At 37.4% G+C, this 21,725-nt stretch overlaps 1 protein-coding gene across 2 annotated transcripts in view; it reads left to right on the forward strand.

The window, feature by feature from the left end:
- Rc3h1 (ring finger and CCCH-type domains 1) overlaps positions 1-19,959 on the forward strand; it is a 69,204-nt gene extending 49,245 nt beyond the window's left edge. The window contains exons 11-21 of one of the 2 annotated variants that reach the window (XM_028758913.1): positions 148-362; positions 3,020-3,387; positions 3,985-4,149; positions 7,396-7,548; positions 10,281-10,494; positions 11,299-11,389; positions 11,493-11,625; positions 13,007-13,177; positions 13,777-13,892; positions 15,565-15,692; positions 17,809-19,959. In XM_028758913.1, the coding sequence (XP_028614746.1) occupies positions 148-362; positions 3,020-3,387; positions 3,985-4,149; positions 7,396-7,548; positions 10,281-10,494; positions 11,299-11,389; positions 11,493-11,625; positions 13,007-13,177; positions 13,777-13,892; positions 15,565-15,692; positions 17,809-17,822 (1,768 nt within the window). In that variant the 3' untranslated portion in view covers positions 17,823-19,959. Of the gene's footprint in view, positions 1-147; positions 363-3,019; positions 3,388-3,984; positions 4,150-7,395; positions 7,549-10,280; positions 10,495-11,298; positions 11,390-11,492; positions 11,626-13,006; positions 13,178-13,776; positions 13,893-15,564 lie in introns of both variants that reach the window. The other variant, XM_028758906.1, reaches the window with a different exon arrangement.
- The last annotated feature ends 1,766 nt before the right edge of the window (positions 19,960-21,725 follow it).

Genomic DNA, 21,725 nt, shown 5'->3' on the forward strand with positions numbered 1-21,725 from the left:
CACATGGGATGGATACCCAAGTGAAATGATCTCCAGACAGCCCCTCCTTCAGTTTCACTAGCAGTCTTTTTATATGAAACATTTAATGGGTATTAAAAGTATATTTTAGAGACTTTAAACTTGTCTTGTATAATTTTGCTCCCTTAGGCTGGAATCTGCCCCTAAGAGTATCTCTGCCTTACCTGTGAATCCACATCCTGTACCTCCAAGGGGACCAACAGATCTGCCTCCCATGCCTGTCACCAAACCAATTCAGATGGTACCTCGAGGGTCTCAGCTATATCCAGCACAACAAGCAGATGTTTATTATCAGGATCCTCGAGGAAGTGCCCCAGCTTTTGAGACAGCACCTTATCAGCAGGGTAATAATCTTTCATTTATATTACTCATTTCCTTATTCTGCTGTGAGTGATCATTTACATAGTGGCTTCTATTAGATTTTTTTTTAAAAAATGTATTTTTAATACTTGGAAAACTGAGGTTTTTATGATCAACTAAATTTCTTTGCCTGCTTAAAGATGTATAATAAGTATATGCATGTATTTTAGTCACTCAAATTTATTTAGATTAAAAAGGATAAAATTTATAAATTTTATAGAAGGGATTAACATTTACTGAGCAAGTATACTGAGTAAAGCTGACCAAACTTTTTTTTTCAAGAATGGAAAAAAAAAGTGGATGCAAACTAGATTTACAGAATGATTTCCTTCCTTTCAATTATTGATATTGGCCTTTTAATATATTTGAAAAGGTACTGCATACAAGTCTTCAGAGCAGTGGTTCTCAACCTGTTCGTTGTGACCCCTTTAGCAAAGCTGTGTCTCCAAAAATACTTACATTGCAGTTCGTGACAGTAGCAAATTAAATAGTTATGAAGTAGCAACAAAAATAACGTTATGGTTGAAAGTCACCACAACTTGAGGAACTGTATTAAAGGGTTGCAGCATTAGGAAGGTTGAGAACCAGTGTTTATAGGTTCTGTAGTATAGAGTCAGCTTAATAATAAAGTGTATGTGTTGGTGCATGCCTCTGATTCCAGCACTCAGGAGTCAGAGGCAGAAGCCAGCCTGGTCTACATAGTTCCAGGATAACCAGGGTTACTTGGTTAGACTCTGTCTTACAATCAAATAAAACAAGACAAAATATTAAAGAGAATATTGATATTTATTTCAAACTAAAGTATTGAATCTTGTCAGAAATAGAGGCTACTTATTGGTTGTTACTTTGTTTTCTGAGACAGACTTGCTTGATATTTTTATATTTATATATATATATTATATATATATATAATCAGGCTTGCCTTGAACTCACTGTATCTCAGTCTGGCCTTGAATGAAGATGATCCTCCTGCCTCACCCTCCTGAGTGCTGAGATTGCAGGCATCTAACATAAGAATAGATTTTGATTGATATAACATGACTGATAATGGTATAAAAGAATCTGGCTTGATTTTTTTAATCTCTTGGAAAAATATATTTTTGTTCAGGCAGCCAATGTGTAGTTTTATACTCTATCAGGAAGGGTTCAGTTACAGAAAGAGAAATCTTTATAGCTATATTAAGCATAAAAAGACTTAGTAGAGAAGTGGGTTCGTTCCATGTGGTGGAAGTACTAGGGAAGCAGACTTCAACTGAGTCTTTAGAAAACATGTCCTAGAAAAGCACTACTTTGCTAGCTGTAGAAAGTAAAGATAAAAAATCTTCTACCTTAACTGGAGGTTCCAGGAAAGTTTATTGCTAGAGCTCTTGTCTCAAGAACTCTAGAGCCAGAGAAGCCCCTAGATGTACACAGCCAAGTGCTGAGCATGTCATGCAGGGTACCTGAACACATTTCTGTCAGTGCCTCCCTCTCCTCACCACTTCCCATCCCTTTCTACACAAATTGGAGGTTGAGTGTTGTTTCTTTTTCTCCATCAAGTCCAGTTTTTGTTGCCCAGCTAATCTTGGGAGTGAGACCTGCTCTGGTAGTGGTCAGCCTAGAAGGGGTCACATCAGTAAGAAAAACTGACTCTCCCTCTCCCAACAGCTATCAAATGCGATGTTCCTCAGTTAGTGGTAGGATTGCTTGTCCTCCTTCCCTCCTCTATGCTGGAATTCTTTTTCCCGTCTGGACCTTGTGATATTATCATAATTGCTATGAAAAGTGGATCTTTGGCATATCATATCTTCTAGCTCATAGTTTTGAAGTTGAAACTCTATAGTAGCAAGGCCTAGAGAAGTAGGTCTATAATGCCAACTACTGAGGAACCTGAGGCAGGAGGATCTCAAGTTCTAGGCATGCTTGGGCTACAGAGTGAGTTCAGGATACTAGTCTTCAGAAGACCCTATCTCAAAATGAACTATTTAAAAAGGGGCTAAGAATCTTGCCCAGTAGTAGAGTGCTTGTCTAGTATGCATGCAATCTTGGATATGAAAATCGACAGAGTTAAAACTAAAGTAAACCTGAGTTTCAAGGATTCTTGTGAAATTTAATTTTTAATTTCCAGTAACTGTATTGTATTAAGACAAACTAGAAGAAAGTCTACTATTTTAGACTATATGTATATTGATCTTTTCCATTTATTTTCAATAATTATTTGTTATTTGGAAGAAAAAAGAGGTTTTTCCCTGGGATTGAATTTCAGGACCTTGCCAATTCAGGCAAACACTCCACCACTGAGCTGTGCTCCTGACCCTAAGGAAAATATTTGCTTTCTAATTGTCATAAAGCTACTGTAACTATACAAGTAGTGTGAAAGTTTATCAAAAATAAGTAGATTATTAATACTTAAGTGTTTTAATGGTTTCAGTTTTGGTTTTGTGTGTGTGTGTGTGTGTGTGTGTGTGTGTAAACTGGCTATTCTGTAGACCAGGATCGCCTCAAACTCTGATATCTGCCTGCCTCTGCCTCCCGAGTGTTAGGATTAAAGATGTATGCTACCATCTCCCCGCTGTGTTTTCATGTGTTAAAGGGAAAAAAGCTTATATAGAAAAACAGATGAGCTCATTATTGTTTTGGGTTCTTCTTTTATATTGTACAGGTATGTACTATACTCCACCACCATGTGTGTCCCGCTTTGTCCGACCTCCACCATCTGCTCCTGAACCTGGTCCTCCATACTTGGATCATTATTCACCCTACCTCCAAGATCGTGTCATAAACTCTCAGTATGGCACACAGCCACAACAGTACCCACCTATGTACCCACCTCACTACGATGGCCGCCGTGTATATCCTGCTCAGTCTTATACAAGAGAGGAGATGTTCCGGGAAAGCCCTATACCCATTGACATTCCATCTGCAGCAGTGCCATCCTATGTACCTGAGTCCAGAGAACGATACCAACAAGTAGAGGGTTACTACCCAGTGGCTCCTCATCCAGCTCAGATCAGACCTTCATACCCCAGGGTATGCTGTATTTTTTTTTCTTACTTAGACTTAATTTCCTTTTCATATATCTATGTATAATTGGTATGTGAAAGAGAGCACAGGTACATGTATACCACAGCACACTTAGGTAAGAGGATAACTCTTGAGTATAAGTTCTTACTTTCCACATTGCTAGGTGGAATCTTTCTTGTTGCTGCTCAGAATACTCCAGGTTAGCTTGTCTGCAAGCTTCTGGCTTCTGTTTATTCCTCCCATATCACCATAACAGTCCTGGGATTACATGTATGCCCCATGGTTTCCAGAGATCAGCCTTGGGTTGTCAGGTTTGCAAGCCAAGACAGTGCTTTTATCTGATGCGCCATCTTCTTGGTCCTGAAATTTGAAGTTATTATTTTAAAAAACAAAAATATAAATCTAAACATTCTTCATTTGTATACTAAGGGAAATTTGGAAGATCTTGAGAGAGTTTGAGTTGACTTTATTCTTTTTAGTGTTGATATTTCTAGATGTTATGATGGGTATATATATATATTCTTTGCCTGAAAAAAAATATATATATAAAATAAATGAGCTTTGGTTTTCTTGGTCAGTTTTAAATATTCTTTCAATTACCAGGATCCTCCTTATAGTCGACTTCCTCCTCCCCAACCCCATCCTAGTCTGGATGAACTACATCGAAGGCGGAAAGAAATAATGGCCCAGCTAGAGGAAAGAAAAGTCATCTCCCCACCTCCTTTTGCACCTTCACCAACATTGCCTCCTGCATTCCATCAAGAGGAAGTAAGCATATTATTTTTAATCTTGCTTATTAGTTTACCATTATCACTTATTGTAGCCTGTCTAACAAATTATAAGAGCCAGGCAGTAGTAGCACATACCTTTAGTCCCAGGAAGCAGAGACAGATCTCTGAGTTTGAGGCCAGCCTGCTCTACAGAGTGAGTTCCAGAACAGCCAGGGCTACACAGAGAAACCTATTTTGGGGGAAAAAGAAAGAAAGAAAGAGAGAGGGAGAGAGGGAGAGAGGGAGAGAGGGAGAGAGGGAGAGAGGGAGAGAGGGGGAGAGAGAGAGAGAGAGAGAGAAATCTGTTTCCAAAGGAATGTTTATCAAGTTTGAAAATTATGAGGCTATTTTCTGGGTTTCTTCCAGAGACTCATTGTTTTATTATACATTTAGATTCATAACTCATTTAAAATTTATTAAATGAACTGTTAGAATCAAGGTCCATTTTTCCCTCTGTAGGAATAGCTCATTGGCCTTATACTATTTCCTGATTTTAGCATCCTTTTTTCAGTGTCCTACAGTCAGCTTTTCTATAACTAGTTAATTAAGGTGGATGTGGTGATGTCATATGTTCTAACACAGTAGGATACTGAAGCAGAAGCCAGCCTTCACTACTGTCTTGAGAAAATAATAGATAACCAACTATGATTCTGAAATATCTCGTTTCATTGGTCTATTTCTGTCTTTATACCAGTACTGCATTTATTTATTCATTCATTCATTCATTCATTCATTCATTCATTCATTTTGTGTGTCTTGGGGGATGTGGGTGGGCATGTGTGGAGGTGAGAGGGCGGCTCATGAGATAGAAGTCAGTTTTTGGTTTCAGGGATCCAAACTTAAGTTGTCAGATTTGCATGGCACATACTTCACTTGAGCCATCTGGCTGATCCCTAATTCAGTAGAGTGTTTTACTGAAGTCTGGACTTGTTGGTTTAGGTTCTCCTAGTAGTCAATTCAAAAGTTGATATATGTGTTGGGAGCTGGGAGTTTAGTTCTTTAAATTTTTAAATAATTGAGACATAAATTAAGATGTATTTTTAATTTAGCAATGAAGAAACCAATAGTGTGGGTAAAAAAATAGGAAAGATGAACAAATATGGGTAGATGGTAAAAATTATAAGGGGTGTTTGGTTTATGTACCATAGTGCCATAATTTTGAGTGTTACGTTTATGTTTGTATAAAATAGTGCTAATAGATTTGTTTTGGATTGGGGTGTTTTGAAACAGAATCTCACATTTTAGACTAGGTTCACCTTGAATTCACTCAAGCTGGACTCAAATTCAGTGTCTCCTACCTTAGCCTTCCAAGTGCTTGGATTACAGGTGTGGACAACTATGCCCAGCAAAACATTGCTTATAGATATCATGAATGTGTATTGTCCTTGTTTTTTTTTTTCATTTCTGACACTAATATTTTTTCAATGGTTAGTTTTTCCAGGGATTTATCAATTATATTTGTTTTTTAATTAGACAGCCTGAGCTGAGACTGTAGCTCAGTTGGAAGAGTGTTTACCTAGCGTGCACAAATCTCTAGGTTCAATCCATAATGCCTTGTAAATTGGGCAAGGAGGCAGGAGGATCAAAAGCTCTAGATCATCCTTGGCTACATAACTAGTTTGCGTCCAACCTACGACACATGAAACCTTGTCTCATACTTTATTCATTTGAGATATATATATATTATTGGTGTACAGGTTTTTTTGTTTTCCAAATCAAATAATATGTGTAAGAATATGTGTAATAGCTGAGTAGTGGTGGTGCATGCCTTTAATCCCAGCACTTGGGTGGCAAAGGCAGGTAGGTAGATCTCTGTGAGTTCAAGGCCAGTCTGGTCTACAGAGTGAATTCTAGAACAGCCAGGGATACACAGAGAAACCCTGTCTTGAGGTGTGTGCGTGTGTGTGTGTGTTGGGGAATGTTTTACATTCTTTATATGTAAAATTGTGAGTCTAAACAACATTGCCAACTGACAAACTGTATATGATAAGCAATGAAAACTGGAAGGTGAAAGCTAGATGTGGTGGTGACACCCTGAGCTACCATTTCAAGACACCATTTAAAAATACAATAAAGTGAAGATTATTATACACAATAAATAGTAACTTGTTTAATGTATGAAGGTAATCTAAACTGGAGTTCATAGCACCTCTGTCTGTCAGAGTGCTAGGATTAATAGCATTCACCACCACACCTGGCTAGCTCTATATTTAAGCTTCTATTCTGATTATAAGCAGCCTATATATAGTTGTCCTAAATTTATACATTACAGAAATACATGACATAGAAATAATACTTTCTTCAAATTCCCGCTTCCTATAACAACCAACAATTTTGTTATCTATTTCAACTTTCTTATGTGCACGAACACGTTTGTTGGAGTGGTGTGGAGTTGTGGATTGGTTTTGGTTTGGGGGTATCAATATTGATGTAAATTTCATAGCTGCATAATATATAACATTCAGATAGAAGAGCCTATTTGCTAGGTATTAGTATAGTCTAAAAGTTAGCTGTTCTACATGAACTAGGGCTTTTTGAAATATTTTAGCATTATAAAAGTATAAATATTACAATTTAACAAAAAATACATTGGCCTTGGAATGGAATATTGTTGTTGGATAATCACAGAACTTTAGTCAAGAAGATAAAAATGATGCATTTTACTCTTTTACTTAACTGAGTCAACCTTGGGCCAGAATGTATTCAAGGCAGTTGAAGAAGTATCAGCAAAGAGTTGTTGCATTACTACCTACCTCATAAAGCATCTGAGATGCAAAAAATGCTCTCACTTACTGGAGGTGTTACTAAAGCACATTGACGGCAACTTAGCAAATGTACGGCATGATTTGCTGAAATGTTGACCTTATCTAAGATAGTGGAGGGAATGATGAGCGAAGTTGTTAAGATCCTAGCTTGATTTGCTGAAGGATGTTGAAATTCTTCCTTCCTTCCTTCCTTCCTTCCTTCCTTCCTTCCTTCCTTCCTTCCTTCCTTCCTTCCTCTCTCTCTCTCTCTCTCTCTCTCTCTCTCTCTCTTTCTTTCTTTCTTTCTTTCTTTAGCTGCCAATAACAAATATGAAGGCTAAAATAATCTTCACATTTTTAAATCTATAAAAATATGTTCTGACACTTAATAATCAAATAACTATCACTATATTGCTTTAATTTGGTCTAGACGTTCCCCACTTCTTCTGTTTTGTTAACTCATAGACCCATTTCCTGTTTTTTCCCCCCTTTATCTATAGTTTTTGGATGAAGACTTGAAGGTAGCTGGAAAATACAAAGCAAATGACTATAGCCAATATTCTCCTTGGTCATGTGATACCATCGGCTCCTACATTGGAACCAAAGATGCAAAACCCAAAGATGTTGTGGCAGCAGGGAGTGTGGAAATGATGGTATGTGTAATGGCTAAGCATAATTAATACAAATCTAGATACATTAATTCTCATCTATTAAATTATAGGAACAGCTAATTGGGCTTTGTTTTTGTTTCATTTAAGTATAAAATATATTATTATCTTGACAAAGAAGAATATTTATTATATAGCATTTTAGGTAGCAATTTCCCAACAATTGTCCAGAACCCAAGTTAAATCATTTTAAGTATTTAATCAAGATCCTAGATTTCGGGGTTGGAGAGATGGCTCAGTGTTTAAGAGAGCACATTGCTGTTGCAGAGGAACTGAGTTCTGTTCCCAACCCTCCTGTTGGGCAGTTCACAGCCATCTATAATTCTGGCTCCAGATGATCCAGTGCCCTCCTGGCTTCTGTGGGCACCTACTCAGTGTATATATACACACAGATGTACAAAGACACATAATTAAAATAATTTTCCCAGCAGTGGTACTTCTAAACTTTAATCCTAGCACCTGGGTACCAAATAAATTAAAACTCACTTCTTTTTTTTTGTTGTTGGTTTTTCGAGACAAGGTTTCTCTGTGTAGCCCTGGCTATCCTGGAACTCACTCTGTAGACCAGGCTGGCCTCGAACTCAGAAACCCGCCTGTCTCTGCCTCCCAAGTGCTGGGATTAAAGGCGTGCGCCACCGCCGCCCGGCTAAAACTCACTTCTTACAAGTCTTAAGTTTAAACCACCAACTTAGTTAATTTATTAGGTAAAGAAATCTAAAATATTTTTTAATGAGTATTTTTTATTTTAAATGAGACTATAATAGCTGTGTAGCTAGCAACTCAAGGTTTAATATTTCTGTATTTCTGTATCAGTACTTCACATATTAATTTCACCTCATAACAATAAAACTTTGCAAAAGTAGTTAACCTCCCTAATCTCATTTTTCTCGATTACTCCTCCCTGTCAGTAAGTAACCTCTTCCCTGAGTTTAAATTTTATTGCTTAGATACACATACATACATACATACATACATACACACACACACACACACACACACACACACACACTGCACACTGCACACTACTTTTTTTTTTTTTTTTAAGCAAAAAACCCACTGGGTTTTTCTGTATTGTTCTTGCATAAAGAACCCCTCTTGTCTCATCCCACAGAGTATCTGGGACTCTAGGCAAGTGCCACTGCACTCAGCTGCTACTCTTTCCTTTTTGAGAAAGCGCCTCACTAAGTTTTGGGTTGGCTTTGAAATAACTCTGTGCTTAGCACAAGCTAATCTCAGGCTTGTGGAGCTCTTTTCTTAGCCTCACCAGTAGCTACAGTTATAGATCAATGTTAAATGCTCTTTTACCGTTATGTATACTTTTTCACTTCATGTTTTAAAGATTTTTTTTTTTTTGGTTTGGTTTGCTTATATTTATATGTATGAGTGATTTGCTCACATGTATGTCAGTGTTTCACATATGTATCTGACATCCTCAGAAGTCAAAGAGCATTAGATAGATATCCTGGAATTAGAGGTAGGGATGGTTATGAGGTACCATGTGGGTGCTGGGATTAGAACCTGGTCCTTTGCAAGAAGCAGCTCTCTTAACTGCTAAGCTATCTCTCTAGCCCCTATGTAGTGTTAATGGACGCTTTGTAGAGACTCTTTGTGCACATCTATGAAAGTTATGCTTAGACATGTATTCCTGGCCAAATGGATGATAAGGTCAGAGCCAGCTTGAACTATATATATATATTTTTAAAAAGGCTGAATGTGGTTTTGAACACCTTTAATCTAAGTGCTGGGGGTGAGGAGGGGAGCACAGAGATGGTGGATAACATAGTGAGACTCTGTCTTCTAAAAAAGAAAGGGAGGGAGGGAGGGAGGGAGGGAGGGAGGGAGGGGAGGGAGGGAGGGAAGAAGGAAGGAAGGAAGGAAGGAAGGAAGGAAGGAAGGAAGGAAGGAAGGAAGGAAGGAAGGAAATCAGTGGTATTGCTGGATTAAAGGTATCACTTGACAACATTTTCCCTGTTAATCCCTGAAGGTTCCCTGCTGATTTGTGTACGTTTTCATAGATGTTTACCTAGCTGGTTCAAGATAAAACCAGTTCAAATAGATGACAGGCCAGAGTAAGAAAAGATAATTAAATAAAAAACAAACCTGCAAGGGGACTGGGAGTATGACAGAGCAAGGTCCTGGGCTCGGTTCCCAGCATCAAATAAGGTGAAATTAAGTTGAAACAAAACTTTCAGTGTACTTCAGTGAGCAAATGTATGCTTCTACATCACAGGAAGTCTTTTACCAGAATGAGTTGAAATAGAATAGTAATGTAAGGTGCTTTCAAAAGGGTTATCACACTGAAGTAACATTAGCAAAGTAAAATTAATTTTGTTAAATCAGGAAAAAGATAACAAAATTACTAACTTAGTATAGATGCCATTAAAAGTTTTTCTGGATATGTGAAAGAAGTCTTAACTCAGTGCCTCTCAAGCATTGGTATATGAGCTAGATATATAGCTCAGTGGTAAAGTGCTTGCTTGACAAGCTAATGTTCGTACATATTACTTAGGAATGGGTAGATTTGTCATCTACTATCATCTGTCTGTACTCAAAGTTGGTCATATAATTCTTACTGTGATCTAAAACCAATGTTTTATATGACATCCAAAGACAACTAAAGACTTATTCTTACTAATAAGAGCTCATACTCTTATTAACCCCTTTACAGAGCTAGTGGAAATTATGCTAAGTATCATCTCACTTTTGCTTTTTGTCAGAATGTAGAAAGTAAAGGAATGAGAGACCAGAGGTTGGATCTTCAGAGAAGAGCAGTGGAAACTAGTGATGATGATCTCATCCCATTTGGAGACCGACCAACAGTATCTCGATTTGGTGCCATCTCTCGAACATCTAAAACACTGTATCAGGGTGCTGGCCCAATGCAAGCTATCGCACCTCAGGGAGCACCCACAAAATCTATTAACATTTCTGGTAAGAATCCTAGAGTAGTAATCATGATTCTCAGTGTAATTCTATCAGTGCTTTTAAGACTCTTAAAGACAATGATTTTTAAACTTTTCCTGTAAGAAAGTAATTGTACGTCGGGCACTTTTAGGAGTGTAAACTAAAATTAAATCTTTATATATTAAGACTACTTGGGGGCTAGGGTGTAGCTCAGTTGATAGAGTGTATGCCTAATATATGGATTCTGGATTCACAGAAACCAAATATTATGGCACATGCCAGTCATCCAAACTGGAGACAGAGACAGAGACAGAGACAGAGAGAGAGAGAGAGAAGGCAGCTTCAGGTATATAGTGATTTCAAGGCTGTTCTGGACTAGAGATCCTGTCTCAAAAGAAAGAAAAGGGAAGAATTGTTTGTGGCTTTTATCTTAAATAATTTCATTGTTTATTAAAGTAAGATTCTTGGAGTCTGAGGAGGTGACTGGCTAGATAAAGAAGATTTGAATTTGGATCCCCAGTACCCACATGAAATTTAGGCGTGTGTGTGTGTGTGTGTGTGTGTGTGTGTGTGTGTGTAATCCTGGTTCTTTGGGAAGATAATATGATACCAACCCTCATCTCAAACACTCATGTGCACACAGTGAAAAGAAAATATGTAAAAACTGAAGGTTCAGTGTGGAAAAAACAAATAATAGCATTGTCATTTTGGCAGATAGCTTTCTACATATACATATACAGTGTGCCTTTGCCTTTTCGATTATAGTACCTTAGATGAATCAAACTAGTAAATTACGTCATAATAAAACCACAATAAACTGTTCCTTTACAGATTACAGTGCATATGGAGCTCATGGTGGCTGGGGAGACTCTCCATACTCACCTCATCCAAACCTACCTCCTCAGGGACACTTCATTGAGAGGTATCGCCATTCTTTTTACTTGGTATAAATATTTGGAGCATTTAGCTTTCCTTGCTTTGTATACACAAAATTTACCTCATGGTTTCTTCCTTTCTTACCAAAGGGAGAAAATGTCTATGGCAGAAGTGGTCAGTCATGGAAAACCCCTTCTGTCTGCTGAAAGAGAACAATTACGGCTAGAATTGCAGCAACTGAACCATCAGATCAGCCAGCAGACCCAGCTCCGTGGACTAGAGGTACAGACCTACAGATACTTTTTTCTTGTATCAAGAATTTTGATGTAGAGTACCATTGTATAGCCCACCTGGCTTCAAACTCAGACTCTCCTGTGTTGGCCACATTCGTACTTACACTGAGTTTACAGGTGTTCAGCACTGCACCTATTTTGTGCTCTAGTTTTGAAGGGTTCCCTAGTTTGTTAAATTAGTTAATTTTCTTTCATCTGTATATGTATTTTGTGGGGTGGTATGTGCACATGAATACAGATGTTGGAAGATCTGCCTGGAGCTGGAGTTACAGCGATTGTTGTAGACCTCCTGACATGTATGCTGAGAATAGAACCCAGGGCCTCAACAAGAGCAGTATCTGATCTTAACCATCAAAACACCTCTCCAGTCTCCTTAATTAGTAATTTTTTTTTTTTTTCGTCCGAGACAGGGTTTCTCTGTGTAGCCTTGGCTGTCCTGGAACTCACTCTGTAGACCAGGATGGCCTCGAACTCAGAAATCTGCCTGCCTCTGCCTCCCAAGTGCTGGGATTAAAGGCATGCGCCACCACCCGGCTCATTAATTAGTAATTTTTGAGATACAGTAAAGCACAGAATTTTAAAACCTTTGCTTAAGTGTTAGTATAGATATATATTCTTTAGAGAACTCAGAACTAAAGTTAATTCTTGACTAATAGAAAAAGAATATTGTCTGAGAGTAGTACTTGGGGGAGAAAGGAAAAATCCTACCTCAAGAACATTGAGTTTTTATAGAAAAAAAAATGCAGAATTTATAGTTTGGAAAATAGCAATCAGAAAGAAAGGTGCACATTTATAATTGATTTCTCTTTGAAATAGAAAAAAAAATAAATTATTTTTGGTGCTGGAGATATGTCTACTATTCTTGCAGAGGATCCAAGTTTGGATCCTGTTTCACAACTGCCTGTAACTCCAGCTCCTGAGGATTCAGCACTCTCTTCTCGCACCCATAGGCATCTGCACTTACATGTAATGTGTACACACCAACTTATGCTCTCTCTCTCTCTCAAAAATAAAATGCATCTTTTTTATTTTATTTTATTTTTGGTTTTTCGAGACAGGGATTCTCTGTGTAGCCCTGGCTGTCCTGGAACTCACTCTGTAGACCAGGCTGGCCTCGAACTCAGAAATCCGCCTGCCTCTGCCTCCCAAGTGCTGGGATTAAAGGCGTGCGCCACCACCGCCCGGCTAAAATACATCTTTTAAAAGCTATTTTTTCTCAAGTGCTACTAAAGCAGAATATGTTTATAGTTGGATTGTTTTAACTGCAAACTTGTGGCTAGCTTAGTGGTAAAATACTTTGAGTAAAGTTGGTTTTTTTTATGTGGCATGAGGTATGCTGAGTTATGTGTGTGCTTGGCTTTGTGCACTAGGCTGTTAATAACCGGCTAGTGTTACAGAGGGAGGTGAACACCCTGGCAAGCCAACCACAGCCCCCTCCACTGCCTCCAAAATGGCCTGGAATGATCTCAAGTGAGCAGCTAAGCTTGGAACTGCATCAGGTGGAAAGGGAAATTGGGAAGAGGACCCGGGAATTGAGTATGGTGAGTCCTGGTGGTAGGGAAGGGAGGAAGGTGAATTGAACTCTGTGACTCTCGAGTTTAGAGTCATCTGGAGCTGGTTCCAGGTACCTTGAGGAATGACTAATATTTAGGGTATTCTAATAAGATGAGTTGTCATCTGGTGGTATCATTCCTCTCTTAGTTCCTGTTGTTTTAAGTTTGTCCTTCGTCATAGACTTTGGAGAAAACAAGGCAATTAATTGGAAATTTTAAAGTTTCTGTTTAATGTACTCATTAGGAAAGCAGATGGGATGATGTTTACTCTTTTGGACTCTATAATATTAAGATATGTTTATACAATAAAACATTACTTTTCATGGTCTTTTATAAAGGAGATATAGTTTGTACACTGTTCTCTGTGCTGTTTTTCATGCTAGTATGTAGCATTTTCAAAAGATAGTGAGAAGGTGGGTTGTACTGTTATACTTTTGTGTATACTATCTCATCTACCTGTTTTTTTGTTGTTAATTCTTAGTGAAATAGGAATGATTTTTTTTTTTTTGATCATCAGTCTGTTTTGTGTGAATTTGGTCTAACCCATTACACCATAGATTACTGACTTTATTTCCTCTTCTTTTAAGGAGAACCAGTGTTCTGTAGACATGAAAAACAAACTGGGTACAAGTAAGCAAGCAGAAAATGGACAGCCAGAGCCGCAAAACAAGGTCCCCACTGAGGACCTTACAATGACATTCAGGTAAAGGGAGGAACACTTTTACAACTAGAGAGAGAAATAATTTTATTACCTGACCATACGCAAAGTGTGAATATGTTTTGATTCTTAAAATATCTATTTTTTGTACAGAGAAAAGAATATGAATATATACATTGGTGTTTTTCAAGACATGGTTTCTCTGTGTAGCCCTGGCTATCTTGAAACACTCTCTGTAGAAAAGAATATGTTTTTCCTAAACCTAAAATTAAAATTTTACTTTAGAAGTTGGAGTAGGATATAGCTATGGGCACTGGAGAGGCTGAGGTAGGAAGAGAGGAATTTGAGGTCAGTCTGGACTGCAAAGTGAGACTATCAAAACACATGTATACACAAAACTTAGCACTTTACTGGGGCTCAATTATCTGTTAATTCCTAGCAAATACATTTTCTGGTTACATTTCCTTCTTCTCATTGCTTTAAGTGTAGTCTTATGCTTTTGAATTACAAAACATAATATATACTCACTATAAAAATTAAAATTTAAAAAATGATTAAAAGCCAACCTACCTCCCATTATATTGTTACTGTTTTTATTTCATTTTCATGCTGGCTATTGAACTCAGACCCTTACAAATAAGCACATATTTTACCATTAAACTTTATTCCAGGGTTTTGTGCCCAACCCCCTTCAGTTATATACAAAACACTTCGCCTTGCTAGTGTTGTAGGGTTAGATTGGGGTTTGTTGGTCTTTTGAGACAGGGTGGGATTAGGCCATCCCCAGCCACGTTTTTATTTGATCTCTCCCATAATACAGTATTTAATTCATTTGTATATCCTTATTTATTTTCTTTGGCTTATTTGAAGATTTGATTGAATCCATAGTCCTTTGACCTCCTCATTACCTATCACAAGAAGTTATAATGTAGCTGGACATGGTGGCACATACCTTTAATCCTAGCACTCACTGTGAGTTTGAGGTCAACCTGGTCTACATTGTAAGTTTCAGGATAGCCAGAACTATGTAGAAATAGCCTATTTCAAAAACAAAAAGATCAAACACAAAGAATTTCTAATTGTCCTGTTATTGTCTTCTTGGCTTTTGGCTATTTTAAATCTATACACTGGCCTAGGCTCAGGTAAATAGGAGGGTAGCACTTTTTCTTAAATGCCAGGCAGCAAATGTTTTAAGGTATAGGTCTTTTGGGATGTTGGGGGTTGTGGGGAGGGAGGAGTCTCACCGCCTGTCCCTGCCTCTCAAGTGCTTGTCACTACCATTCCTGTTTGTTGTAATTCTTAGTTCAGTTTTCTAATATGTAAGCGGCAGTATAAGCAAATATGCAGGTTGTGTGCTGACAAAACCTTTATGTATAGAATAGGAAGCTTGTCAGTTTTAGTTTATCAGCTTTATGCTACAGTGTGGATGAGGAGTTATAATCGATATTTGGAAGCTATTTATGTCATTATCTTTATTTTGACTATTTGAGACAGTCTCATTATGTAGCTAGCCTTGGTTGGCCTGGAACCAAGCTAACCTAAAACTGATAAAGACCAGCCTATCTCTGCTCTCTGCTTGGACTAAAGGCATATGCTACCACTCCTGCCTCATATTTTTCTACAGTGCCAAATAATATGCCCTATTGATTGGATTTTATTTAGAGTAATTGCTTTTCTCCTTCTGAAAGTTCTGCCTGTTTTTTCATGTAATTTACAGTGATGTACCAAATGGATCAGCCTTGACACAAGAGAGTCTCAGCCTCCTGTCAAACAAGACCAGCTCTTTGAACCTGTCAGAAGACCCTGAGGGAGGAGGAGATAACAGTGATTCCCAGAGATCAGGAGGTGTTTCCAATTCTGCTCCCTAGAATATGGGTGCCTGCTTCTACCTTCTGCTCCTAATCAGTTCATGGGGCATAGGGATAGAAAAATGGATAACTTCTAAACTTTTTCTCTGAGTGGTCAGTGAAGTCCAGGAAAAGCACTGGAGGCAATGTGCACAAACACCACTACTAAACAAACCTGCACATAGTTCACATTGATGCATTTTTTTTTTTAATTTTAAGAAAAAGAAAATTAGCAGTATCTGCAAGCAATTCAGATTAAATTTGTTTTTGTTCTGTGAATGAACTTTATTTTAATAACTTTGGACGCCTTGGATCCGGGGCTTTAAAAAAAAAAGAAGATATTATATATACACTCTGTTTGATTAATTGTATGATCTTGATGAAGTAGGTTTTTCTTGTATTTTGGTATTATTACATACCCAGTGTATAATTCCTTTTTCCCAGTCCTTTCCAACTCCTACAACCCTGTAAGCTAAAATAGACAAAATGCACCGTTTCTCAGAATTCTGTGGTAACGGAGTGGGTTGTTAGAAAGTGTGCAGCAAACTAATTTTATTAGAGCTATTCTTTAATTCCCCCCCACCCCAGCCCTGCCTCTGGATCACTAGCTTCATGGATAGATACTTGGGTTTTTTTCTACAACAGTAAAACTTTATTTGAGTAGGGTAAAGTTTTAGTTTCAACTTTTCAGAGATGTCAACATGCAGTTGATGGTTTGAGCCACACATTTCCATGTTAAGGATTCCTTGCATTCTCTCCATAAAATCTGAAAGCCTATTTAGTGTTTACAATGTTTAGTTAGATTTAAATGAAAATTATTTTACTTTAAGAATGAACTCTAAGTTGGACATAATGGCTCATTCCTGTAATCCCTGGACTCAAGATGTTGAGGCAGGAGAAAACCAGAAGAAGAAAAGAAATGAGCTTCAACTTGTTAATAGTAAAATAGGCAATGCCTGTTCTCCTGTGTTGAGCTCATGTTGGAAAATTCGAACTGTGCTTACAAATTAAACTTCTCTTGAAACCCTAGAATAGAAACACCAGGACAGTGAACCATATTCTAAAACTTGGAGATGGCTCAGCAGAAGATCACTGGCTTCTCTCCCGGGTTCTTCCCAACACCCACAAGGTGGCTCACAACTGCCCATAACTCCACTTCCAAGGGACCTGACACCCTTTTCTGGCCCTCGTGGATACCAGACACACATGGGTGCATGTGCATATACACAGACAAACCACACATATGAAGAAAAACTTTAAATTAAAATAAAAAAACACTTGATATGAACTTCAGTAAATAAGGACACATTATTTCAACGGAATTTTTGTTTTCCTTTCAAAAGTGTAAACGATTTGACAGATAGAAGCTGAGTCTTCAGGATAGTTCATGCTTTGATCACTTGTCAGTACTCATAATTACTAACATAACTATAAAAAACTTGAAGTGGGTTTTTATAGACCTGGCTTTCTGACATTAAAAATGTTTAGTTCTGCTGCACATATTCTAATGCTACCACTGTATGCTTAATTTACTAAGCCCCTCTAAAATGAGTTCAGCGGGGCACCATTTTGTAGAATCACTCCATCCCTCTGATTGCCTGATGTCAGTTTCCCTTTCTAGATGATACTACTAAACAAGAAAGCACTGGTTATGTAATAAGTTACTGCATTGCTTTGGTTGGGTAAAAGCAAAGTTTTATTTTCCTTATTTCGTATATTCTTAACCCTTAACTCTTGCTGAGGTCAGAGCCACCTCAGTCTAAGCTCTGTGTCCATCATCTTGTTAATTGAAACAAGTGGGTGGGGGTGGGATAAGAATGGGATGGGGTGGGAAGGGAAAAATAGTCTTGCCATTGCCTACCAGTAGGATATCCAAACAGAACACTCATTTGAGTAGCGATTATTTAATTTGCCCAGTCAAGGCACCGTGTTTATATACTATTTCACATTGAATTTGATTATGCCCTACAGACCTGGCTGGTCAAGGATTTGATATACACATATTGGCTTGGGATTCGAGCTTTCTTTTTTATTTAAATAAAAATTTATATATATATTATATATATACACATATACATGGCTATATCTGTATATATATCGGGTATGTTTTAAAGATTTCTTCGCATGAGCGCAGCTGTTGCAATAAGATGACTGATTGGGAGGTAGAGGCACCGAATGACGGTGAGGCATTTCTCAGTTGAAGCATACATTTTCCTTTTAATTTTAAATACACATTTGTACATTTGCTTTTTTGGCTTTTTTTTTTTTTTAAAGATAAAATGTCTCTTACATTTATACTTTGCTCATTATTTATTGAGATAAGGAAAGAAATGTTATGTCTGACAGGATTTTTATTTTTCTGTATATCTATAAAACGCCACATTATTGGCCTCTTGCCTTTCGTAGACAGATTCAGGTGGATCTTATCTCCCTTGAACATGTCAAGATAATTCCTAAGTCTTAGAAGCAGATGGGTTTTTGTTGTTGTTGTTTTAAAAATTGGAATAATTAAGGGAAAATCTGCATATTGGTTTTCTTGGGAGTTAAGAGTAAAAGTAAATTTCCATTGTAGTGTATGAAATCCTCAAAATGTACACTCTGCTGCGGTGCACTAGTCCCCTTTTAGGTGTATTTTTATTTAGGGAAGAAAATTAGTCTTTTAAATGGTATTATGAGTTCCCCACGCCTCATCTCTGTAGCCATTCTGGGTTGGGTAGAAAGTGGAAGACTGAGCCTACAATTTTGCTATTTGGTTATTTTCCCTTACCAATTTTTAGGTGGTTGGGGTTGGTTTTTTTTGGGGGGGGGGTAGACAGTATTATTTGTGCCTACTGGCAGGTTTAGGGATTCAATAAAACCTCTCACAACTTGGAGGGTTTTTTCCCCCTTTAACAAACTCGATGTTATGAGGCAACAATAAATTAAAGCATAACTTTATGACTTTTAACTGCTTTTTTTGTTAAAATCTGAAAAGCATTGATTTTTATTTGTGTCTTTAGAGACATTTAAAAAATGAAGCCGATCAAATAGGAAGTAGAGCTTCTGCACCACCAGCCCTGCCCTTTTAAAGACAGTCTTAGCATGTAGCCCACACTGGTTCTGAACTCAAGATCCTTCTGCTTCAACCTTGTGAATGAACACTGGGATTTCAGGCACATGCCACCATGCTCACCACGATCAGCAATGTGTATGTATGGTTTTTCACTTAAATGGTTTCTTCTGAAGATGATTCCTTTTTACTGTATCCAAGAGCAAGAATCATCTCAGATGAACACAGACAATTCTGGAAGGGTTATGCAGCATTATATTCATACTTGTTCAGAAACAAAGTCAGTATGTTAACTGTAGTGAATAAAAAAGTACTTTGGCTCATTCTGTTTTCAGTGAGTCTCTGGAAAGTGATAAAGGATCTGAGAATGGGATATCTAGGCTCAGTCTCCTATTTATAGTCAGAGTCTGAATGTGACCAAAGAGCCATTTCTTACTACTTTTCTAGTTAAACAGAACTTGTACCATAGGTTTCTAGTAGTGATGTTCAAATGACATCAATGTTCAAGACACTATTATTAGTAATTACAAATATTCAACTACTCAGAATGTATAAGAACTTGTCTGGCACGTACGGCATTAATGTGGGTCATTCCTTCTCTCATCTTCCTTTCCTTGTGTTTTTTTTCCCATGTATTTATTCTTTTGCCTAACAGCAGAAGATGGATACAATTCTCACGTGCTACTTGGATACATGATCCCATCAGACTCCCATGAGCTTCAGTGTGGGAGCTTGAAATTTAGTTTCTAAGTTTCCCATGATTGTCTTTTTTTTTTTTTCTTTTCTTCCTGACCCCTTGCCATTCTGCAGTTTCCCCTTGACTTACCCAATCTGTAACAGTGACAGTTTGCTGCTTCTAAACAGAGCATTCAAATGAATTCGCTTAGCCAATGACTTCTGTGAAGTTGCCTTTTCTAATGGCGTTATTACTCAGTGATGCACAGATGTGGTATTTGCCCTACTGGCAGGCAAGCAAAGGTCTGGCAAAGAATAATAACTTGCTATTTCTTTAAGGAGCGCCAAAGACTTGTGCTTTACTCTGTTTGGTTTTAGGGGAAATAGTAGCCATTTTGATTATGAAATCTGGTAGTATTTGTAAGTTGATTGTGCGGTGTAAATGTCTACAGTTAACTGTTAAGGTTAGCTGGCCTTATAAAATGTAAAAGTAATGAAAATTTATCAGTTTCTCTAAACCAGTAAATATCATCCTTGACAATATTTGTTTAAGCAACTCACTCTCCCTTTGGGGGATTATCTTGATGTAATACTATCTTCTGTGTTTTTCTGTACTTTCACTTGTGCCTACAGGACAATGTATTTTCACTATGGTCAAGTCCTGGGTCTGGGGATTCTTCCTGAGCTTGATGCTTGTGAGAAACAATTACTGTAGTTACTTAGTACCTGTTTGGCTTATGTTCAGGGACAGCTTATTTTCACTAAATGGGATTCATTTGCTATTATTTTTATGTACAAATGGTGGAGAATGAAATTTCACCATATTTTTCATTTATGCTTTTAAAGAATCAAGTAAAGAGCTCAATATGTAAAATCTTTGTGTAAAAACCATCCATAATGATTTATTAAAAGATACAGCCTAATTAGTTTTCAAGAGGAAGTAATGACCTTGCAAATAACTGCAGTATTACACTATTACACTCTTGCCTTCTAAAAGGTTCAAGTGTGTTAAAATCTTAATTGTTAATATATGCTTATAGTGTTGCAAAGGGATCTCATCCCTGAAAATCAAACTCAGATTGGACAACCTCACTGAGACAACAAGCAGTCTACTACTGACACCATTTTACCTGAGTGAGTGCTTGTTTTGCAGAAACACATTGAAGTCTACTTTGGACAGCTATGGCTTTTTTTTTTTTTTTAAAATATAGCTCAGCTTTTTAAAATTTCCTGCTGGGAGTTTTTGGTAAATTGTGCTAACATATTTTTTTAACATTCTCAATCAGCTTTTCTGAGCCACTTCGAAGAACTGGTTTTGTTTTTTCAAAAGATACAGGAAATAACATTATTTGAAATTTTAACATTTTATTTCTATAATTGCTAAAGGTGTTTTCATAAGTAACATATTTTAATTGATTGGTAATTCTAGTTACATTAATAAAGAATAGGAAACTGCCACCCCCCAGGAGCAAGTGACACCTTCTAGTAAGTCTTCTCAGTATGTAGGTTTCAATACTACACTGAATAAGTGAGTTAAGAGCCCTTGGAATCCCATTGTAATAAAGGGACTTCCCTTAGCACTGGAATTGTTCTTAGAGCCTCTGGATTTCAGACAAACACTGAATTTCCCTGAACTTAACCTTGAGCAAAGTAACCTTCATTTTCACAAGAAAGTAAGGCGTTGTAACCCAAGGTGGAAAACTTAAACTTTAAGACAATACTGTGTCAGAAAAATGTATTTAGAAAAGTGAAATCCTGTGGAGTTTGTTGTCCTAGTGTATATTATATAGTAGATAGGTGACCCTTTGCTTCTTTTGTTTTTTGTTTTTTTTATTTTGGTTTGGTTTTTTTGTTTGTTTGTTTGTTTTTGTATTGAAGACTCATTCTGGTTAGTTCTTCATTTGGTTTTATGTCTTTTAGTGCTACATATGTAGACAGAGCTCACAAGTCTTTGGCTTCTGTGTTAGGTTGTACACTCAGAGTCATCTTATAACTGGAAACTGTCAGGTGGTCCCAGCTCCAGTGAGCGCAGGAAAGGTCAAGGAAAGGATGCAAGACTGGGTGGATAGTGGGGTTTGGGTTTGGTTTTGGTCTCCTTTTTTAAAGTATCATTTTTATAATTTATTAGTGTAGCCTTGTTAGCTGTCACTTCACAGTAATATCCAAACCACCCCATAAAATTGTATTCTTCTACTTACAAGCCTTTAAAACTGTGTTTCCTGTTTAGCTAAGACAGTCTTGAGATTTTTTTCCCCTAACTTTTCATTTATCCTCTCTTATCCTTTGTCTTCCCACCTTCTAGATGTA

The sequence above is a fragment of the Grammomys surdaster genome, unplaced genomic scaffold (genome assembly GCF_004785775.1).
Source record: "Grammomys surdaster isolate TR1022 unplaced genomic scaffold, NIH_TR_1.0 130, whole genome shotgun sequence".
In the NCBI taxonomy this organism is placed as follows: Eukaryota; Metazoa; Chordata; class Mammalia; order Rodentia; family Muridae; genus Grammomys; species Grammomys surdaster.